The 23,789-nt window shown below is 41.1% G+C and overlaps 1 protein-coding gene across 20 annotated transcripts in view; it reads right to left on the bottom strand.

Annotated features, from left to right (window-relative positions):
• The window catches only part of BBX (BBX high mobility group box domain containing), a 143,718-nt gene that overhangs the window by 25,881 nt on the left and 94,048 nt on the right, over positions 1-23,789 (bottom strand). For 14 of the 20 annotated variants that reach the window (XM_075767407.1, XM_075767423.1, XM_075767453.1 and 11 more), the window contains 6 exons: positions 19,883-19,950; positions 14,777-14,857; positions 12,859-12,939; positions 6,890-6,970; positions 3,458-3,538; positions 515-1,433 (listed from right to left, as the gene is read on the bottom strand). In XM_075767407.1, the coding sequence (XP_075623522.1) occupies positions 515-1,433; positions 3,458-3,538; positions 6,890-6,970; positions 12,859-12,939; positions 14,777-14,857; positions 19,883-19,950 (1,311 nt within the window). The remainder of the gene's footprint in view (positions 1-514; positions 1,434-3,457; positions 3,539-6,889; positions 6,971-12,858; positions 12,940-14,776; positions 14,858-19,882; positions 19,951-23,789) is intronic. The other 6 variants (XM_075767478.1, XM_075767472.1, XM_075767366.1 and 3 more) reach the window with 2 other exon arrangements.

Below are 23,789 nucleotides of genomic sequence, written 5' to 3'. Positions count from 1 at the left end.
CGAAAACTTCCAGAAATTACCTCAAATTTATCCTTTCACAAGGTAAATGGTTCTTGCTCATCACCTACAGCAAAACTAACAACTAATGCAAAAGCACAACACGTTTGCCTCTTGTAGGTCTGAGCACTGTGCTCACAACCACAAGAGTTACTCATATAGAAACAAGCTAATTGTTCAGGGTTACATACAACACAAATCCTGCATACATTTATCAGCAGGCTGACAAATTAACCCAAAAGCCTTCGGTCAAAGAGCTGTATCTCAGATCATGAAAGACAAAAAGGGAGAGGTTAAGAGCTTGTGAGGTAAGAATGAACACAGATCGCAGTATTGGAGAAGACCTGTCCTGGACCACGGAATCTGACCCCTCCACCTGCCCCCAGCATCTCAGGCGACCAAACATAGCATTCCCATCACAGGCTGCTCAAACTCCAGATTAAACATGGACTTCTGTTCCCACTGTGGGCAGGCTTTTGCAGTTCATGCTGTAAATGAAACACTCAAAGCCACCCACCTCTGTCCACGTTAGCGCGCAGAGATGTAAGCATGCCCTCTGACACCAGAGTTTTATAAAGAGCACCTTTGCAAGATCTCTCCGATTTCCTGGAGCCACAGGTTTCTATCTTTTTAACACAGTCACTGTCCTCAGTTTTGACCTGTCCTGGTAAGTTTTGGGGTACCACCTCCTCTGTTGGGGTCAGTGGTTCCACTTTAATGTTATCAGAAGCCTCACAGGGTACTTCCTTGCTGGCTGCAATACTAAGGAAATCGGGAGGCTTTGATTCTTTGGTGGTCTCTGGAGGTTTCTCCTTTGACGTTTTCTTCTCTTTCGATTTCACTTTTTTCTTTGGTGATTTTGTATCCAACACACTTCCCTTCGCATTTGAGACAGGGCGATTTTTTTTGCGGTGAGTTTCCGTGAGTCTCTCAGCACCCCAGTCCCCCTTTGCAACGGCTTCAATTGTATACATTACACTTTCAATGTCCGACTCAGAGGACTGCCTCTTTTTACAAGGTTTCTTAGGGGTGGATTTTTCATTTGTGTGCCGATCCAACTTATTTTTTTTCTTTTTCTTCTTTATCTTTTCTGGCTTTAGCCCAAGGATATTCATGTCAGCCATTGAAAGCTCAGGAGAACAGCACATGTGATCCTTTGTGTTATCACTTCTCTCAAAAGGACTGCTCTCCATCGCAAGACTAGTAAAATCTCTGCATTTTGCAGTTTCTGATTCCTCAGCTTCTGTCTCATCCCGGTTTTGCATTTTCTCCATCTCCAATTGTTCTACTTTTCCTTTACAGGAGTCTTTTATTGTTGTTTGTTCCAGTTCTTCTACTTCCATTTCTTCTGGAACTTCCCTTCCCAAATCTTCCAGTGCTTCCACTTTTGTTTTCCCAGGTTCTTTCACTTTTACTCCTTCTGAAGCAAGGCACATCTAAAATGAGTTTAAAAATAGTCCCATGAAACAAACATCAACTGTTAATATTACTTGCCTATATTAACAGGAGCATTACACAGGGAATTTCTCTGGCATCTTAGTTCAGGAAAGCAAACAATGCTAAAGGACAGCACTGAAAAATATGCTCAAGCCCTACTGAAACTGATGCAACGTGATAATGGCCAAGTGCTAGAATAAGGCTGGTGGGTTCTACCGCTCTCATAGAAAAAGACTCCAACTGATCTCAGTGGTGTTTCCATGATTCTTTAAATGCCTTTTATATAACCTGGAAACCCACTGCTAGATTGATTTTTCAGAATACCCTAAATGCAATGGAACAATACAGTATCTCTCACTACTGCCATAGACAAGTTACTTGAAATCTCACATCCATACCCCCAAATGTCCCTATAGACAATCCTTTCCTCCATTTTCCAAATTGCCCTGAAGCGGGGGGGAGGGAAGTTAATTGAATCATCTCAGCAACTAAGATTATTTTCTTTTACTTGAATGTGCAAAATAATTTGGAAGGTAGGAAAAAGCCTTCCAAATCTATCTTCTCATGTCACAGACTTATTTTGCAAAGAACTGCAAAGCAGCAGCTGTTGCCATGGTTATCTCCTCCTGGAGATAAGATTAATGGAAACCAAACCCCTCATACTATCTGAAAAACAGCGATATTTGAAAAAAAAAAAAAAAAAAAGAGATGTAAAAAGGTCCTCAAACTGCCATGTTCCTGCAGCACTGTCTTGGGAGATCCTCTTGGTTTTGGATCACCAGAAAGCTACGCTGACACTGTATATGCTGCAGAGGGTAGGTAGTCCTTCACAGCATCAAGCAGTTGCCCTTGGGAAGACATGCTTTCTTCTTCTTTCTCTCCCTCTCAAAGCCCCCAAGCTGAATTCCTAGTGCTATTTTGTTTTTAAAACAAATGTCAACCAAACAGCCACCTAGAGCAAAACCAGATTGAAGAGGCTTGCTTTGAACCACACATCAGGAGTTTCCCTATCCCGCATCTCAGCCCAGGGGCCACGTGGTCAGTATGGATGTACCCTCCAGATCACTGGGTTCCCTTTGGGTCAGTTTTAGATTTCTCAAATCAGCAAGGCATTTTTTCCTTGCAAACTAAAAAATACCTCTTACACTAGTATATACACGAGCATAACACCAATGATAGAACACTTTGTACTAAGATCAATCTTTAAAATGCAACTCATTGGACAGCAGTAATATTTTGTCAATTAAAGACACACACACCTCCCATGCCAATGGATTTTTTTTTTCTTTATACCTGTGCTGCTTCTGCAGTAGCCAGTAGTACAGAAGGCTAAAGATGTGGCTACAAAAAAGCAACTTCTGTTTTGTGAGCCTTAAACTTGCAATTCACAGTCTTTAAGATTGAGAATGCGTAAAAAAAAAACCAGCTTAGAAACAAAAAAAACCCACCACCCCACAACATTTCAATAAGAGGCCATTGGTTTTAACTGTTCCCAGAAGGAGGATCTGCTGAGAGTATCATAGCAGAGTTTCTATAGAAGTTATTGACCTTGACCTGTTTATTCCCCACTTCAAAAAATGGTAGGCATGAAAAGCAAAAATAAAATGAAAGCAACTAATGACCTTTAACAGGTATTTGTAACTGCAATGCCCTAATCTGAGTAACAGACTAATCCAGCCCACTCTCTCCACTCCTTTTGCCTACCTGGTCAAAGCAGTCAAAAGCCCAAAGGCTAAAACAAGGAACTGAAACAATTTCAATGGTGATTGGGAAGTCCCTTTCCTACCAGGAACTAGCACTTCTTCTCAGCTGCAGCACAGACTCTTAGAAACCTCCAAGTTGATGGCTAGTCTGGGGAAATCTTGACTTGTGGCACCCAAGCCATGGCCATTTATGCTTCTATAAGCAACAGTGTAATTATAACTGTAGCAGTGTTCTGCCATCCAGACTTCAGCAATCTATGTCATTAACTTCTCTGCCCCACTGCACCTGTGGCAATTAGTCACCAGTATTTTAATATTACCTCTGCCAGCTGAAATAATGCTGATGTTCCACACTGTTTTGTTAAATCAGAAGGACTTGAATGCGATGTACTTGAAGAAATCTGAAGAATAAGAATAGAGGAGAAAAAACATTGTTTTTCTAGCACAATTCTTTAACGTTTACCACACAGCTTTTGAATGTATTATTTCCTCCCTCTTCCCAAAATTCATTCGTAAGATTACATACTGAAAAAGAAGTGCAGACCTGTGCACGCTGTTATAAATAAAGCCCTGCTCCACCATTGCTCCGATGGGTAATACCACTGGACACTAAAAGCTATTTCCAGATTTGGGGATCATCTTGTCAGTACTCCCTTTGAAGAGTAGGATGAACTAAAGCACACGCTCTCTCACACATGAGCAGACTCCAGCAGCTAAGCACCAATCTATGCCAGTATGCAACACAGCTGGTGGTGTTTTTGAAGGCTTAGTTGGACATTTGATTGCAAAATTATTTCATTGTCATAGCTGAAGAAGGTTACTTCTGTCAGGCTATGGCACTGCCTGTTGGTGTCCTATAGGACTCATAAAAGAGATGCTGTGAAACAAAAATGAAGCAGGAGCCCTCCAGCCTTTGGTAACCTTTACTACTCAGGACTACAGACGGCTGCCTGGCAAGGAGGTAGCTGATTATTCTCCAGAATCATTTTCCTGTATCAGGTCGTGATCTGCTTCAATATAGCGTTTTGTATCAGTTTTGAGCTATGTGCAAAGAAATCATCTTTTTCTAAACAAATTAAAAGGATCAGTCTCAGGATTGGTCATTAGTATGAAGAAGAAAACATTCTATTTTTAAAGACATATCCCATAATCTCTGGTCAAGCTTGCAGGTTTCTTATACTTGCTTCCCGAGAAAGACGGGGAGTTCCCAGGACTGGTGAATGAAAGTATTTACAAGCTTTTAGCTCCCCCTAACCCCCAAACTCAGTTTTCATTGCTTTCAACCAACACGGGCCCACAAAATCGCTTTTACAGAAATCAACCCACTATTGCTATAAAGGAAATAAACAAAAAAGTTTAACAATGCTGTATCTCTATGTCTCCTGGAAGTTGCAGCTCTTCACAGCATCTCCCAAGCTCTGACCATTACAGCTCAGGTCTCCAAATGTGGCTTACAGCCAACTGTTGCTAGTGCTGGTGGCCCTCTGCAGCACAAGTGGCCTCCCTGTCCTCGCCTCGTGGAGATGACATGCGCTCCCACCACTGCCTCCCCTCACCCTCATGCCTCCGCGCTGAAGGCCACAAAGCACACACTTAGGCACAGCAAGAGACTCAGCAGAGCTGATCAGCAACAGCCACCCAGGCTTCAGACTGCAGAGCAGCTGCTCCAACTGTTTTTTGGAAACTCAGAAATTCTCAGAATGTTTTAGCAAATAATTTAACCAACTTCTGCATTTTATTTTATCACCATCTGTGAAATACTGTGACATATCAAAAAGGAAGGCATAGGGAAGGGGGACAATAAAATTGGTTAATCCACAGCAGAGAGAGAAATGAGGAGCAGAGCAGTGTGGTGTGCTGCAGCAGACAGGCTCCCACGTGCCAGACCCCTGCCATGCCAGCAACAGGGAGACAGCAGCCCAGTCCCCTCCAGTGCACAGCATCTGCGGTTTGGACTTACATTGGTTTTTGGAATTAAATTGGAATTTGGCCCAGATGTCTGCCAAATGAACTTGCAAACTTAGGCCACCCTTGAGGTGGTAATAAACATAGTTTATTTGGAATGCTCCAAACCAGGTCCTGAACTGCCATCTGAAAAGTTAAGCTGAATCTCTTATTTTATTTATCCAATTACAATCCAACATTACAGAGATCTCCAAAACTGGAAACAAGTCAATAGCACTAATGTCCTACAAGAGCTACTGATAAGGAGGATATGCTTAGCATGTCCGCCATGCTTTTCTCAGTTTGAATCAGAGCCTTTAACATTCATTTTGTATACTAAGTTAGGCTTGTAGGAATCCATTTGAGCAACCACTGAGGGAGAGATCACAGAAACCAGTCCAACATGGAAACATCACGCTGCCAGACTCAGCTTTGCTTTTTTCTGCCAATGGCAGTAAAAACTCTACACTCCTGTGGACAAGCACCTGTCCTTCTCCCACACAAGGGCTTCACAGTCAGATCACAACTTTTAATGACAAATGTTTTACAAAGTCAGGCTCTTTACTGTTTTAAAAGTCAGGCTGGACTCAGCAACAGCTTTACTCTGAACACCACTACTCAAAGCCTGCTGCTGTCCTGTAACAGAGGACATCTCAAAAACTTCTGGTTCCTTGATTAAGTATCACTAGCCTTTCTGCTGTCCCAAGTGCCCTTACGGACCACAGCTAGGTGCAATCACCCTTGCATAGGCTCTGCTGACTCTGTAGCACATACCCAAAAACCCTACTGCTGTCCGGGACTGCCTGTAGGGTAAAGAAGGTTTTCTTCCACTCATTTAACTTTCTACAAAGACAGTAGTGTTACTATCCATGGAACAAGGCATGATATACTTTTATTTCAGTGCTCCCAAACTCTGTCTTTTTTTACCCTGAGAGGCATTAACCTCACCAGCAAGAACATATGGCTGGATGCCACTTGATGGGATCCAGAGAACCATTTCCCTCACGGAAAAAGGAAGTGATTTTAGGGAAAGAAAAAAAAAAAAGGTGAAAAAAGTTTTTTAATAAGTCTACTACTAAGGTGCTAGCATCCTCCATTATTTACCTGGAATGCAGCATGTATCCTCATCTTTCAATCATCAAGAAGAATATTTGTATGCCAAGCCTCAAAGGTTTTTGAGTGATTCATACATATTAAAGGGGAGACCTCTACAAGGTATATTTAAGATTCACAGAGAATTTCCAGGACTGTTGGGAAACCTGACCTAGTATTCTTGATTACTGCCGACAGCTGCCAATTTCAGAACTTAATACACTCCTTCAACTTCCAACTCTTCATACAGATTGCTGATGATCTCAAAGTCGACATTTCTTTTCTTATTCTTGGTTCCCATTCAGCAACACACCTTCCAGTTCTTATACCAAAGCCTTACTTTTTGAATCCTGGCATTCAGCTCCTCATTAAGAAGAATGCTGTTGACTCTTGTCTTTGCTATTGTACTGAGCGTTGTTTTAATTATAGTTATAAGGCTATTTTTTCTAAAAAGAAGCATAAGTTTTTCTGTGTGGTTTCCAAGAAACTATGCATATTAACAAGTCTATTAAAAATGCTAGGTCCCTGGGGCCATTGCAACTGCCTAATTTTCTTATTATTCCATTAATTACTAATTTGTGCTTCTGGAAATACTAAATTTGCTGCCAGAGCAAACCTTACACAATTCACACTTTTTTTGGGAAAAGATACATGCATCTTCCCATTGTGTATAACACAAAAAGATACACACATCTTCCCACTGGGTGTAACTTTACCTCTGCCAACTGGAAGAGTGCCGACTTCCCACAGTGCTTTAGTGGCTCAGGACTTGACAACTGGGAAGTATTTGATGAGATCTAGGTTTTAAATGAACAGAGGAGAAAAATATTTCAGTGGCACACAGGAAAGACAGAAAGGAAGGGAGAAAAAGAACAAAAAAACTGAGTTATTTGAATCAGTTACTTTTAGATCTTTCTGGCAGAAGGCCCCACTTCAGATAGACAAACCCATCCAAGAAACACTTAGCAGGTATTTAGAAGTCAGCAGCATACAAGCAAATACAGAATTTCTTCCTTAGAGTAGGCTCATGGATTCTCTTCGACATTTGTATTGTCCACAGCTAATACACTATCATGCTGTGTGTTTTATGTGACTAAGTGAACAAGACATACCTATTGCTTTAAAACCATGAACTGTGGTGGTCAATAAAATACTCCCAGAAAGCCTGGGCAGTATTTCCCATTTGCTTAGACATAGAAAAGGACCATTTGTCCTCACAGGCACTGCTTGTTTCACTTTATTTAGAAAAAAGAAGTAAGACCTTATGTATGTCTGGAGATCAAATCTAGCCTTCTAAATAGATATTGATATGCCAGCACCAGCACTGAGTAAATAACTACCACTGCACTTCAGGGAATTGCTTTTGCAGCAAATTTTTTATGACTTGCTTCCAAGTGCAGCATTGTCAGTTCACCAACACATGAATTAATCATTATTTCTCGTATTTGATCTTTTTTTAGCATGGCATTACATGATAGTATTTGACCTGGAAGCCTCGAAAAGCCTTAAGATTAAGGGTAAGACCACCACTGTTTCCGTGGCATCTGCATCATCACAAAAATCATGCTTATGACCATGATCTTTCAGATGCAAAAGTTACTGGCTTAGACTTTATATTGAATTTCTTTTGAACTAGGTTATTTGAAGAGTTTACTTTTCAGTTGTTGAGGAGATTCATTACAATCCCCCAACCTCGCCAAAATCCAGAACATTCATTTAACTGAAAGCTCTTTAAAATACAGTGAATAATACTTTAATATTAAAAATTATTATTAATGCACATTCAACTAAAATAATTCAAAATCCTAGTTTTGCTTTGAGACAAATTTACCTGCTCAGGACTCCATGGGAGTAAGTGATCTTGTACATTGCACTTTGCAGGAAGAGGGCTTCAACTTTTTATCTTTGTACTGTTAAAAATTCTCAGCCCTTAATGACTTTTTCAGTGCAACATGAATGGCAGAAAAGGGACACAAAAAAACCCATACACTTAAGTATAACCTGAGAACATGAAGGCATATCTTGCCTCTTGATACACAATGTGAGGAAAGAGTAAAGAATTTCGTTTTGACAGGAGAATGGCTACTCCTAGCAAAATGCAAGCGAGATCCTTGTAGTACCAATAGAAAGAGAGGAAGCCAACATCTCACTTCAGGAAAAAAAAAACAAACCCTCTTCATAGTTGAGAAAACAAACAGCAAGAGACATAAACTCATTCTGCTGAAGTTGCTGGCCAAATATCAGAAGTAAGAGGATGGCTGATCAATCAGCTCTCAGTGAGTGAAAGATCTTATTCCCTTAACACCATGTTCCAGTTTTAATTAGAATAATCAGAACCTGCAGTACTACAACCACAAATAGCTCCTTCTTATGTAGAGGTTTAACTTGAGGATCATTAGCATCAAATTATCTTTTATTACAATGCAGGTCAGCATTTTAGCTATTATACATTCCAGTTTGCATAAGAAGCATGTGTCATGGTACCACTTTTTCATTTGCTTCCTAGAATAGGCATTTCATAGAATCACAGGATGGCCTGGGCTGGAAGGCACCCTGAAGATCATCTAGTTCCAATCCTCTTGCCATGGGCAGGGACACCCTCCACTAGACCACGGTGCCCAAAGCCCCATCCAACCTGGCCTTGAACACTTCCAGGGAGGGGGCATCCACAACCTCTCTGGGCAATCTGTGCCAGTGCCTCACCACCCTCACAGTAAAGAATTTCTTCCTAACATCTAATCAAAATCCACCCTCCTTCAGCTTAAACCCATTACCCCTTGTCCTGTCACTACACTCCCTCATAAACAGACCCTCTCCAGCTTTCCTGTAGGCCCCTTCAGGTACTGGAAGGCCGCAATTAGATCTCCCCGGAGCTGCCTTTTCTCCAGGCTGAACAACCCCAACTCTCTCAGCCTGTCCTCACAGGAGAGGTGCTCCAGCCCTCTGATCAGCTTCATGGCCCTCCTCTGGACTCGCTCCAACAGCTCCATGTCTCTCCTGTACTGGGGACCCCAGAGCTGGACGCAGTACTCCAGGTGGGGTCTCACAAGAGTGGAGTAGAGGGGCAGGATCACCTCCCTCGACCTGCTGGTCACACCTCTTTGGATGCAGCCCAGGATATAGTTGGCTTTCTGGGCTGTAAGCATGCGTTGCTGGTTCATGTTGAGCTTCTCATCCGCCAACACCCCCAAGTCCTTCTCCTCACATTAACATGGATATTTAAGAATTTCAGTATATAGGCAAACAGCAAATATCTTCATCTATATTATGTAACGGCTTTACCTGGGAAGATTACAGCTTTACCTAAGGGAAGGTCAGAAGAGAAGATACTGACTAGCTCTCACACTCCCAATTTCAAGGCATTTTGACCAAAAGTTTTGGATTCAAACCTTCTGTTCAGCACAGAAATAAACAGAAAGGGTTGCCCACGAGCCTGCTCAAAGTGAGTATGTGAGAATGCAGCAGGGACAAAAATCAAAGCATGCATTTTTCCTAAATGATAGTAACCTGCTGGACTAGCAAAGAAAATTACACCTTGTTGCATGTTGCATGAGATTGCTTTTTTTATTAAATCACCTAGAGAAAAACTTCAGAAAAGCAGCTGAAAGTGATGAGTCTGTGGGTTTTGGCTTAATTTTATTTTGAAGATGGGTAAACTAGCAATTTTATTGCTTACACTCTCAGGAAGCATTTTCTTTGTTTAATAATGGATAAGAGTTTAGTTAGCTAAATCTAAGAGGTACTTGTGTTTCTTCTCTATGAGGCAGTCATCGCCATCTGTTCACGTTTGCCAAACACACACCCAGTAAGACCAAGAGAGCAAGGGGTCCCATCTGCTCTGCTTCCCTCACATGGCAAGGAGGATGACAGCAACCAGCCCATGTAGGCAAACAGCTTGCAAACAGCCACCGTACTAAGGAACACAGCCCACTGCTCAGAAATCACTGGCCTATATAATGGCTTTCCATAAAGGTGCCAATGAGAAGGAGAAAAAGTAGGGCCAAGTATTTCCAAGATCAGACCAAACAAGAAAACCAAGAGCATAACTTGGCAACAATCCAAATTTCAAAAACCTCTTCTGAGGATGTCACATCATCTTTGAAGACCTCCAAGGCGCTCGCCTGCGCACCTGCAGGACCCAACGAAGTCTTTCTCCAGGGATTTTCACTGGGCAGGCCTCATTAGCCATATCCTCAACAGCTTTAATTGAAGACTCGCACTTGGGACAGACAACCAGATGAAAGGCTAACTGAGGCTGTAAAGACAAAAAGAATCCCATACTACGTCTACATATAACAAGCTGGTTCTGAGTGACAGGGAACTTGTACTCCTGGGGTAAAGGTGTCCATTTTAAACGACAGATCTACTCAATGGGATCGCTGTCTTCACAAAGAGGCACTCTTACTCACCCTGCTGCAAAAGCGGCAAAGAGAAAGGGAACATATGAAGAACACCCGGCCAGAACCAAAACTGAGCTGGGACAGCTGCCAAAAGTCTCCAGGCACATCAGACCACAGCAGACTTCACATTTCTTCACAGGTCTACTTGGCTACTGGCTAAATAACTACTTTCTCTCCTTCTCTCTTTTCTTTTGTAGCACTGTACATTGCTGACAGCAGCCTACTGCAAATTGCTTACCATAATTTAGCTTACTAAAAGCAATAATGCGTTCATATAGACAGGACCCAGTAAGAAGTGGCACAGTAAGAACGGGATTTTTGCCAAACTTGACAAAGACATCCTGTGCAAATGAAAGCCCTGGTATTTGAAAGGCCACAAGCAGCTTTAATAGCAGCGCGGAGAAAGCTTAAAGAGGTTCTGTAGCGTGCTCAATACTTTCCCCTGCAACAACCTAAATGAAATCAGGCTGCAATCTTAAAAAAATGCCATTTCTCTCTTGCTATAGATAAAACATGATGTTAGTCACTGCCATTAAGGTTTCACAACAACAGTATAACACAGGAGGAATAATCATGGCCAACAAGGTTTTTTGTTGTTGTGTTTTGTTTTGGGTTTTTTTTTTGCTTTTCTAGATTTCTGTCCCTTATTTCCAGACACTGAAAAAAACCCCCACCCCAAAATACAACCCCTCCAGACCATACAGACATTTTAATATATTTTACAAGAAAAAACAATTAACCCTGACTTTAAAACTGTCCTCTCCAGTTTCTAATTAACTTCCTAAGCACCTCTTCTACCTAATGTTTGATGATTCATACATGCACTCCAATGTGCCAAATGAGCTGGCTCAGCATAGTGGTATGCAACTCAATGCACTGTCACATCCGTATGACAATTTTCATGTTTCAAACAACATTTTGTTGTTTGTTCAATTAGGAGAGGAAATTATTTTAGGTTCTGTGAAATTTTGAAAAGGATGGCTAAGTCAGGTTTTACATGACAATTTGGAAATACTGTACTAAAGGCAGTTCATATCTGTGCAACTTTGCAGATATCTAGAATTGCCATTTAATTAAAATGTAAGATGGCTAAGATTTTTGAAACTAAGTTAGCATATTCACTCGTACAATATTTTGCAATAAAATTCACACGAAATGTTCTCCAGCTTTTATCATTTACTTCAGCACATCCTGCTAAATGCCACTAATCTTCTCAAAAGAACTTTCCAAATTAACTTTAACTTTAAAAAAAGGTGGTACATATGAAAACATCTTCATGATTAGAGATACTAACTCTATTATATCTTTTATAGGGGTGTTTTGTAGTCAGGTATTTTGGGGCACCTGAATCCGTAAATTGTTTTTTTCTTAATTGGAGCTCCTAACAAACACATCAAGGCCCACCCTAGCCAAGCCAAAAACCACAAGCACACAACTAGCTTAACATTTACCAGAGAAGCCTGTTGTGTGTAGTCAAACCTCTGTAAGCACACCCAATAACGAGCAGGCTATCTTTTCATCCAATTATGCTCCTCTACAATAGCACCAGATCCAAACCTAGTCTTTTCAGACACATCCTGAATATACCTTTTGCGTAACTGATTCTGCAAGCAGTACCAGGCTCCCCAAAATGGGCAGGAAGAGTGTATGTGTGGAAAATCAATCCATAAAGGCAGATTAAACACATGGGAGAAGAAATTCTTAAAAGCAATCTTTAAGAACTCCAAATCTTCCATACATGGAGGAAGAAGGATGGCTTACATACTTATGGGTAATGTATAGGCTTTGGAAGTCACCACCTAATGATGCTGTTACATATCCTTGTAGATGTTGTGATAAACTTCCTTTGATCTGCAAGTTTATTTTCCAGAAGATTCCTGCCTCTCAGACAGTTGCCATTTTGCACTGCTGCAGCCTCCTCCACAGGCAGTGCACAGTGTCATTTCAGAATGTCTTTTATTTGTTGTTTTTTTCTTTTTTTTCCCTAGATGCAAATTAAAAGGCCATTTGGAGAAAAACATCTGCAGTGGTCCTTTGGTATGATAGGCCAGGTAATGTTCACAAGCTCAGTATCTTTTGTGCATGCTACAGCTGATAGAACTGACCAACATCTCTTCAAATCACTGGTTATTCCCCCCACAATTTTCTTAACTCAATGCTGCCACAAAGATAAACGTCTGCTGATATGAATCCATTATGAGACACGGTGCTTAGCCATTCAGTGACAACTCTTACTGGTTCCTTGCTTCTTCCCATCCTCCCCCACCATATTTCAGCCATTATACCTCAGCAAACTGAAACAATGCAGACTCCTCAGTTTGTTTTACAGCTCCCAGGACTCCAGGCTGTGATGTGCTTGAAGAGATCTGTCAGGAAAACAATTATTTTTATATTACTTAACTCTTATTTAATGTCAAACTTCAATATGCTAAATTTCTGTTATCCGTCATACAGAAAGAGTCCTGATACCTAAGAGCATGCAAACAAGTTCCAGCACTTCTGTACAAAGAACAGTATCTGCTTTCCAGGAGATAGATAAATGGGTGCTCTTGAAATGGTGATTTTGAATTATTTTTCAGAAGGAAAGTCTTTCCTAGAATAAATAGAACAGGCTAAGACTTTTTTGAAGGACTTCTGTTTGCCCACTGATACGTCAAAAGATGGTTAGCAGCAAAACCACCATATTTTATTTCAGAATTCAGTGAAAGACCTGAGACTGCAGAATGGTGGTGCTAATAGAGCACCCACTGCTACCTAGCAGAGAAGCTAAGTATAGACAGGGACACAACACATGCAGGTACTTTAAGAAGAGACCCATCCCAGACACCAAGGGAACTGCATTTTATACTGTTTAACTTGTGTCAGTTATTTTTCTTGCAAATGACACCTCTGATTAATGTTAGACCTTGGTACAAGTACCGATTACTTTGCCATTGACACGCATACCTACCATGCACTGGTTAGGTGCAGCCTCACTACAGGCTGTTTAACATCCTTGAAAATTAAGACTAGCTAATATGCATTTCTAATTACTGATCACCAGTGAGCTACTTCTAAACCACATGTTTTAGGGGTGCAGATGAGCTTGTTTCCTGGCACCCACTGAAGTTCTTTGATGGTAAGGGAAAGTCAGCGATCACGAGCCCTTAGCAAGAGCATATCTTGCAGCACACAACACAATTGCTGCCTACTACTTGAGTTGGAACTCAAGGACTTGTGGATTGATATTAAAACAAACAAAAAGCAAAACAAAACAAAAATCACATCTTCTGTGTGCCAGGATGGCAGCGTATCTGCTCCATAAGTGACGACGTTTAGGGAAGAGTATGAAGGTACACACAGCAACGAGTATTAAAGACATAGGAGTCAGATTCATGGCCAGTGTGAAAACAGGTAATAAAAAGAAGCCCCTCCTATGACAAAATTTCTTTCTATATGCACTTACTCAAACACCATCCAGCATCCCGTACAATCAATATTATACAGCTAAATATTTATGTCATTTGATTATGACCATTTCAAAAGTTGGTAAGATATAAACAAGTGATACTTGCAGACGACTAGGATTCTTTGCAACCTCACTCTTATCCTGTTATTTCTGACACTGAAATCCATTAAAACTTAGATGAAATAGTGTATACTTTAAAAAAAACCAAAACAAACTAAAAAACCCCAACACCCCCCCTCCAAAAACCAACACAGTTGCACTTCCAGCAATATCTGGAAATATGTTGACAAAAATGTACATTGCAAAAACAAAGCATAGTTGAATAGAGCTATTTGGTGGTTATAGAATATAAGAAAATTTTGGAAATTCCAGAACTACAGTTATTTTTGATGGAGTCAACGACTAAAGAGGACACAACAGGTAAAGGCCATAATGTAACATCTGAATATACCTGTTAGAACTTTAGTTAGTAAGACTCTAGTTTGAAACTAAGTGCAGGAATGACACACCTCTAAATTACTGCTTAAACCACAGCTCCATTATTGCGCTAGGGTTTCCACCATCTTCCTAAACACACTCTCCTGCACTTTAAATCTGACCTATCGACCTGATAAATGATCTGGTACCATAAACCCAAGAAGAAGGAACAAAAGCATGAATTTCAGCTAAAGATTTTCAATTTCTCTTTCAGCTGAACATCATATGCTTCTTAAAAGGAAACAATGGGGAAGACAATCCTTTTTAAAGACACTCACCTCTGCAAACTGAAACAATGATGACTTCGGACAGGCTTCTGTAGAATTAGCTGCATCGGACTGGCAAGTATTTGAGGAAACCTGAAACAAAGAGTGTGCAGAGTAAGACCTCAAAGGTTCTTCTTTCAAGCTAAGAACAACAGTGAGCAAAATGAAATACCAGGCAGCAGTAACAAGGAGTGTTTAAGAGAAGGTGGGCAATCTAATGTTTCACAGTTCTGGACAGGTTAAATCAAATTCATAGGTGACATAATTTAGCACCCATTTTAATGCATTTGAAAATGCATTTTAATGCACCTAAGAAGAAAGACCACAAAAATACCAAGGATTTTTGTTTTTCTTTTATAATTCCAAACCTTGCAAAAGAATGCAACAGAATACTAAACTGATGATATTAGGCTACACACACAACTACCTTGTATTGGTGATGCTATAAAACACTGCTGTATCTGTACTACCATTCTGAATGTGAAAATTATTTAAAGCTAAAAAAAAAAGGTTTTGAAGACACTGAGCATTGCTAAGCGACAGAAATGTTTACTAGAAAAATAATCCTCAATCACGTAACAGAATGAAAAATAAGTAATTAAGGGTACCACAACCCTAAAATTGCTCAAACAATGTACCTAAATATTCATTTAGGAGTGCTTAAGACACAGTGCAAGAAAGAATCGTAAGTTCTGAAATCAAAATACAAAGAAATGACTGTTCAAAAGTAGTCTTATTTGAATTAACACAGGAGCTTAGCCGTACTATTCTTATTAGCCAGAAATGTGTCAACCAAGCATCATTCTGTAAAGGAATTGTATCAAATGATACATTCATTAAATGTCACCTTTGAATGTAAAAGATTTACATGTGTAACTCCTACAGAAGCATGACGTACCGTTAGTGTAAAATAAGGTGTGTGATGTGGCTTACAGGAAACAGAAGGAGGCTTTGAGGTATTTTAGGAAGATAAATAACAGGATGGACTTCCCCTCCCCCCCAAAATTTTTAATGTTTGATGACATTTCAGGTTATTTAAAACCTTTCTGTTTTTTGTATTTTTTTCTTATTTATTACCAAAACAAGTATGTCAATAGCATTTATTAGTGAATGCACACATGAGATTTAGCTAACAACTATATCTGTTGGCTGTGAGGACAAAGCACCACAGAACGGCCAAGCCTAGAGCACGTGTAGTTTGTACTGCTGCTCCTGCTGCTGTTTGTTTGAGATGCTTTTGCACTACAATAGTACCAGCAGCATTTTGTTTCAGGAATCTGCTACCCATACTCCCCTGAAAACATCAGGTCCAAGTGTAGCAGCCCATAGGCCAACAGGAACTATTGCCACACAACAATTTGCTTACATACACAGTCGAATTTGTTTCTTCCCTGTCATGAAACCAAGCAGTAAGAGTGCCTCCTATGATTTATGCTTCCATTATATTTATTAAAAACCAAGCAGGATGTTTTATCAGTGCACTATGGGAATATACCAACTGAAAGGGTTACAAAGAATGTATTTTTAATACCTGGCTCTTGCTTTTTCAATGGCCTGTGTTACTGTTTTCACTGATGTAATACTTACTACCACTTTTCTCATGTTTCTGTATGATCTGTTTAAGATGTCTGTGTCTCAGCAGTAGTATGGATTGTACCAGGGATGCACATTGATCTTGCTGCTGAGTGACCCATCTCTGAAGGTCTGAGTCTCTGCACTGGTGTGAAATATGTAAGGATGCTGCTTGCACATCTGAGCACTCATTTATTTCAGGCCACTTCACTAGTTGGATTCTCCCAGGAATAACCAAATTTGGGATTTGATTCCCTATAAAACTTAAATTTTCTGCAGTTCAACCAGCTGCTTTACATAGCTTATTTTGTGGTGTCTATTGAAGCAGTTTGTTCACAAGCGAAGCCTATTCAATGTGCCCTACAAAAGGGCACTACTCTGCTTAGGAGAAGCGATGCGAACAAGGAAGGCATGTGAGACTTCTCTGCTCCCTGAGGCGGGCGCTGCAGGGCCACGCATGCCTGAACTCTGCCCACCCGCCATACCGGAGACGTGGCTTCACAGCTTCCTCCGCCTATCTGAGGGCACCATATGAACACGTCAACACAAACCAGCTCCAAGTTGGGAGCAGTGAAGCCCTGCTGGGGGCGGCTATTACAGCTCAGTCCCTGCAACGCAAGTGCTGTGAGGCGCTCACTCCCCAGGCAGGCGCAGAGAGGGAAAACGAGTCTTCTTGTTGCCTCTGAAGAAACATGCTGGGGGTCGGGCTTGTTCACCTTATGGTACAGGAACCACCAGCCGCGGAAGGTGTGAAGCCCAGTTTCCTACAGCTTTTTGTGTGATGGACAGATTGCTGGTGCCCAGTAACTCAGAGATTTTGTGGTTAGAACAACCATACTTTTCCTATCAATTTCCATTATCTTTTAAAAAGTTAATGCTGTTGCCTTTGCTTGATAGAAGCACTAATTTGAGCTTGTTTCTTCTACTCTGCTGCTCCCCACACACTCCTGACTTGTGGGAAATTTATTATTCCTGCTGTAATAAAACATCCTTAAGATCTCCTTATTTCTTCTCCTCTTTCCTCCTCCCAGCTTATCCTCAGCTGCACCAAGATATCCTTCACTTCTGATTTACACCCTGGGCAATACCACCCTGTGCAGACCCAGCACTGCATGCAAGACAACCTTTTGTTCTTGAAGAGAAGGAAACTGCAAGGATAATGCCTCCAGAGCCTTCCTTTCCCTGCAGGTTACCATAATCTGCTCTAAAACGGATCACACTGCACGAAGGCGAAGAACAGCCCCTGGCTCACCTTCCGTGCTGACTGATGCCAGGCTTGAATGCCGTCCTGATGTGCCGGGCAGCGGCAAGAGGTGAAACTGGTAGAAGAGCCAGGTTGGACTACACACCAAATTCGGGGATTTCTGGGCTGTAACTTACAGAGAGGCCACTAGGTGCTGCTGTAAGGCAAGCAAAGGGCCCGACAGGCAAGCAAAGGTGATGTGGATGGAGGGAGGGAGGGAGGGAGGGAGGTGAGCAGGCAAGCAAGGCGCACTCCTCACACAGCTTCTGCCTTTCTGCTAACAAACCTCCTGTGAGGACCAGGCTTTGCCTAGCACAACAGGAACTGGAGCAGACGCCTCTGGTGTTTCTGCTCAGGTGTTCAACAAAACATGCTCATATACACACAACAGTCTTGCGTAACTGATGAAAGGACCCAAAAGCCAGGTGGAAACTCACTGCGTATCTGAGTCTTTTGTTTACTGCTGGTAAGGTCTGTAGCCTTGCCTGCCTATCTGCTTAGTAACTCCAGCCACTGCTTGGAAATCAATCGTGTACCGACACTGAACTCTTATCAGAAGAAAAACTCTCTAATCTATTGGAAAAAATTACAAAAATAGGAACATAACCAGCCACATACAGAGATGGCGACTGAAGCCTAAAGGCAATTTTGTGAATATTGCTGTTGTGCCTCTTCCCATCCTCCCGCTGGCACCTGCTCACTTTGTTACCTGATATCTGGGCTTCTGACAACTCAAAGGTTAAACATCTGACCTGGAAAGTCCCTATACATTTAACATTTAACATACACTTGACAGAAAATCAGCGAGCATTGAATACATTTACATGGGATTAGCAGACCTCTAAGTGTGATTTCCCTCATCTTCTCCCAAATTCTGAGCAAACTATGCCAGTGCTGCCCTCCTTTCTATTAACAATTTTCAAGATGATAACAGTATTTAAGACCTATGCTTACGAGGCCACCCAAGTTTGCATAATCACGCATATGCACAAGCAGTCAAACTGCATGTTGACAGGTAATCTACGTCCGGCAGTCCCCCAGTTTAAGAACTATATATATATATATGCATGTGTATCTTATGTGTACACACACCCCTTTTAAATGATAATGAAGACTACAGGGTATCATTTAGAACATTCTTTTAATAATGACACCGCATCTGTCCTTTTATTTTTTTAAATAGAAATGCCAGGGGTTTAAATATACAACATATATTTATATACTTACATGCATATAAAAACAATACCTATATTTTCCACAGTTAAGGGACTTCTGAACCTCTTCACTGACAATACCTCAGCAGTCACCTTAGTACAAGTTCTCCCCCATGTCAATACCAACTCAAACGTGGCACAACTTACCTCCCTCCACTGAAGAGGAAAGCAGCTTACCAACACTACAATGAATTCTTGAGCTTCTCCCCAAGCCTGTCACACCATGTCCTAGCATATTCTGCTAATCTCCCAAATGCGTGAAACTGTTTTCAAGCATAAGTATGCAAATCCAACCATAGGTTGTCCCACCAGGCATGCAAAGATGAACATCTTCGGTCTCCTCTGTCCACATGCCCAAGGACGGGAAACCAGAAGTGCTGTTCAGTTATCCAAATCTAAATAGGTTTAGAATCTTTACTGCATTTGAGGAAACACAATTTTCAAAAGCTGGCCCAAAAAATAATCATAAACAATAATCAGTCTAAAGACCAGAGGTCACTGCACTACTGGAGATATGCAGGAACACTTACTTACTAGACTCCTTTGTAAAACCAAAATGTTTGTGATGGCATCTGAACTACTAACTTCTTTTTAGACATAAAGACTTAGTGAATAGGAGTAGACTGCAATACTTTGATTACCTGTTAGCACTTGCATGGTTTCAGAATGCATATGCAGTAACACTGACTATACGGAAATTATTAGGTATTTATTTTGCTATTAGTGCCAAGGCCACGGTTGTGAGGCCTATTGCACAAGCATATGAAATCCTTGGCCAAAAGAGCTTGCAAACCACCTGTTTGTTAACACAGCACTGTATTTCAACCCTTCTACCTGTGACAATATCCTCTCATGGAGCAGACTTGCCTGGTTTGATCAAATATTCAGTCAACAGAGTTAATATTGAACCGATATAAACACTGGGCCTAACCTCTACATTCATGGTTAGGATACAAGACTCACACTGCAGTCCCACCTAAGGTTACCCAAGATGTATCTTAAATGTAATTTCCCACTGGTCAAATACTCCTCTTCAGTGCTCCCTGTAAACTGAGTGCTTGAGCTAAGGGAGAGAAGAGAGTTCCTTACCTCTTGTGCAGTCAGGGCATGTTCCCCTGCTAGAAGCAGCATACTGAGGCCTCCCATTTGTGTAGGATCTGTTAAAAGAGTAAAACCAAGTCTTAACTTTATTCATTTGCTTGTTTAAAGAACCTACCATTTGCAGTGTTAAACCCCCAGAAGACTACTTGTCACAGACACTCTAAGCAAGCTGCCATAAAAGGCAGTTCAAGAGAATCACAAATAACCGTTTTTGTACCCTCTGGGAGAGGCTTTCAAAGCTGTTTGAAGGATTTAATTGGATTTGCGTGCTTAACACCCCATTGCGTGGATTTACAATTTTACTGCCAAAGGTTTTATGTACTACAGAGATGGATATCTTTAAAACAGCAACTGTAATGATTTCATACATAAATATACACAAAGATGCTCTAATATCACACATGTTTATAATTCAATGGATGCTCCTACCGAGGGAGTGGTTCCTTTCCTTAGTCACTGAGCAAATAAAAGGATGGAACAAAATTCCACGATCAAGCTCTGAAGCAAAATCTCTATTTTCACTTGGTTTTAATTTAGAGCTGTGTTTAGTGGTGAAAAGTGCCACCCTGACAGCTCTGAAGCATGAAGCCAGAACTGCCCCAGCACTGCCTAGGCAAGCTCTCTGCCTACTTGTTGCCCTGCTAATACAATATATAATTGAGGAAAGCAAAATAGCAGTATAAATGTTCTTTCTCCAAGTATTTGATGCTGACACCTTCTCGCCTCCAGCCTTCCTGCACCTCAGGAGCTCAGAAAACAACAACAAGAAGTGAAAGCAATGAACACTGGCACTGCATTACTGATGGAGTGGCTGGCACTGCATTACTCATGGAGTGGCTTTTCCACTCAGAACAGTGGTCGGTCTTCATCATTATGAAGACTAATTGCCTGATTTTGGGGGAGTGCCTTGGAAGCAGTGCAGGGGCTGATTTGACAGAGTGTTATACAGAGAGAGGGAGACACTCTGTGGCCCAAATGTCTCGCACAACAGCCATAATGTGAATAAAAGGGAAGTATTATCCTTGCTGTATTGCTGAGACACCAACTTCAGTAATGACGAGACACCAAAGATAAGTAACTTTCCCCAGGTTTCACTAAGCGTGCACTCATGTTTTCCAGTTTCCTTTCACTAAACTATATAAAAACTCTCTACAACGATAAATTACATGCGCCTGGGACCATTCCCTGGAATGGAGGCCAACCAGCACAATTACCCTTGTCCATTTGGTTGCATTTTGTTATGCAAAATTTGGATGCAGAATAGCCAAACCTGTACCTATAAAGCTGCAAACGATCTAGTGCTACAGATGATCAAGAACACAGCCTAAACAGCATGTGGCTTCAAACCTGATGTTCAACTGGAATTAGTTTTTTCCTTTACCATAATAAACAGGTAGAAGGTGTGTGGGGTTTTTTGTTGGTTTTTGTTGTTGGGATTTTAAATTTTTTTTTTTTTAAATTTACTTTAGAATAAAAAGGGAATAAAAGATACTAAGTTTCTACAAAGAGACAAGGAATTATCAGAAGTGTAGGATCTAGTGACAAGAAGTGGTTGAAGAAACAGATGGAAAAGGGGAAGGGCCAGCAAGTACCTATGCGCAATTCATAAGTGAAGTGATCCTGTCAGCGTAGCACTTTTTGCCATCAAAATACTTGATGGCAAACCGTTCAGTCCTTCAAACAAGAGGACATCAGAGCAATTAAGAAGTGACAAGTAAACCTGTATCTTGAAAAATAATGCCCGAACAGGCAGTTAATTTGGAGGAGAGAGAGATGGGAAGAGATCTCCAGGCCCATCATAAACTTACTGAGCTCCATATTAAACAGTAAGAGCTTGGCTGGTTGCTTGCTCCTTACTTTATTCCCATTGGAAGGCTGCTGCAGAACCCAAATCTGCTAAGCATTAAGAGCTTTCTTCCAGTTTTCAGCTTAAGTTTACTCAGGGCCAGGTGGTACACATTTTTCTGGTGTCCACATCTTTACGATTAAGTAACTGTTCTCCCTAGATGGTATTTCCCTCTCCCATGTTTACAGCAGTCACCGCACTCTTCTTCCACCTGCTTTCCTAGCCTAAGCAAATCAAGATCTTGTGATGTCCATCTCGCACAGTCCCAGCAATCCCCGTAGCTCTCCTCTCCAGTTACTCCAGGTGGAGTTCCTCTTTCTTGTACGTGAACAACCAGTAGGGCAACCACGTCAGATGAGCTGTGCTCTGTTCAAGGACATCAACTCTTCTCTACAGTTCCTGAAAACACTTTGCCTGACACACTGCAGTGTAGCACTTTCTTATGCCCACATCACACTGAGGGCTCCCAGCTGCTCTCTTGTGCTTCACTTTAGTTACCTGTGGGTCATCTTCCCCCCCTCAGTTTTGGCCAACTGGAGAACATCCAGCTTATGGCTCTAAAATTCTTCCCCCGTCTTCTAAACATCTTCTTGGTGGTCTCAGCTTTCTGCCTTTCAAATAAGTAGCTTGTAACAGGACAAGGACAGGACTGTTTCTTCCCCAAGTAAGCAAATACTTAAGCTGTTTATTTAAATATAAAAATTAAGAGGAAGTTAAAAAATGACAGCTAAGTGGAAAGTGAAAGTTTAATTTGGTGCTCAAACAACTTGAATACTTATGCTGCAGCTGTAGCAGAGGGCTGGCACTTAGATGTCTGATCATGCTAAAACCAAAAATCCTTCCACTAAGGTTTCAAATTACAAAATTTTATCTAAGGGAAGACAAAAAATATATATGCAAACACTGCCATATGTTTATACTGCCTTCTCAGCACAACAGTGTTTCTCTTATGGCACTAAGAACTTAGTGGTATGAAAAACTAAGAATTTTAAGTGCTATTTTAAAGCAATTTACAGTTAAACCAACAGTAGTGAGAAAATAGCACACACATTTGACTTGCAGAATGGGAGGCAATTTGTGACTTTCTCAACAGCTTTTAATGTTTGGGAATGACATACTTTGTTAGTACTGGTCTGGTTAGAAACTCAGCAGGCTCGCTTGCTCGTCATGGCAATTTTTCAGTCAGAGGAAAGAACGAACTGAGGAAGAACTAAGGAGAAAGAAGGCCCGCAGGTACCAGTTTCAACTACCTTTTACCTGGGTGCAGAATTAAGCTTCTTTCCAAAAAACCAAGAACTGCATCTCTATCAAGATATTGCCTACACTAGGAAGTGTCTTTTTTCCAGCCTTTGCTTCACTAAAAAGCTTTTTGGCTCAGATAGTTTTCTTCTGATGCAGAAATGTGAAAGTATTGGGAATCTTGCACACTTGAATAGCAAAGGTGTTGCTCGCTTAGATCTGTAGTTGTGAGGGTAGATGCTGCGATGGTCATGTTCACCTGTGAACAGCAATCTTTGCCCTACACCCTACAGGATCACAGGTGAGCCATGTCATGAGGAAAAACACACTCAATTGCAACTTCTAGGTCAGAAGCCCCAATGCTGGTGTCACACCTCAGATTCTTGACCCAATGACAGGTCAACACAAGAGGCTTACATGTGGGGTGGTTATTGTGGGAATGTGAAAAATAAAGGAGAGATATGGCTTGTGGGGGACTTAAAAAAAAAAAAAGAAGATCTTACTATCTATATATTACATTTTCCAAAATGAAATGTATTATGTAAAAAGCAATCAAGACAGGATTAACAACTACCAACAAGTAAAACAGATTTCCTGGAGTCATATAATCCCTATCCTAAGGAAGTTATTTGCCTTGAAGATGCAAGACAGTCAGTGGCATTTCAAAGGTAAAAGTGTTTCTGAAGTGGTTCAGCTACATTTTAGTTCATCAGCTACTATACAGCCTGGATTTTAAAAGGTTGTGCTGGATAGAAGACTCAGAGTTGAATTGATCTATCACATGAAGTCAAGGAGAGAAGAACACACCAA

Source organism: Balearica regulorum, chromosome 1 (assembly GCF_011004875.1).
Source record: "Balearica regulorum gibbericeps isolate bBalReg1 chromosome 1, bBalReg1.pri, whole genome shotgun sequence".
Classification (NCBI taxonomy): Eukaryota; Metazoa; Chordata; class Aves; order Gruiformes; family Gruidae; genus Balearica; species Balearica regulorum.
Note: the sequence above shows the minus strand (reverse complement) of the source record. Positions and strands in the feature narration are given on the sequence as shown.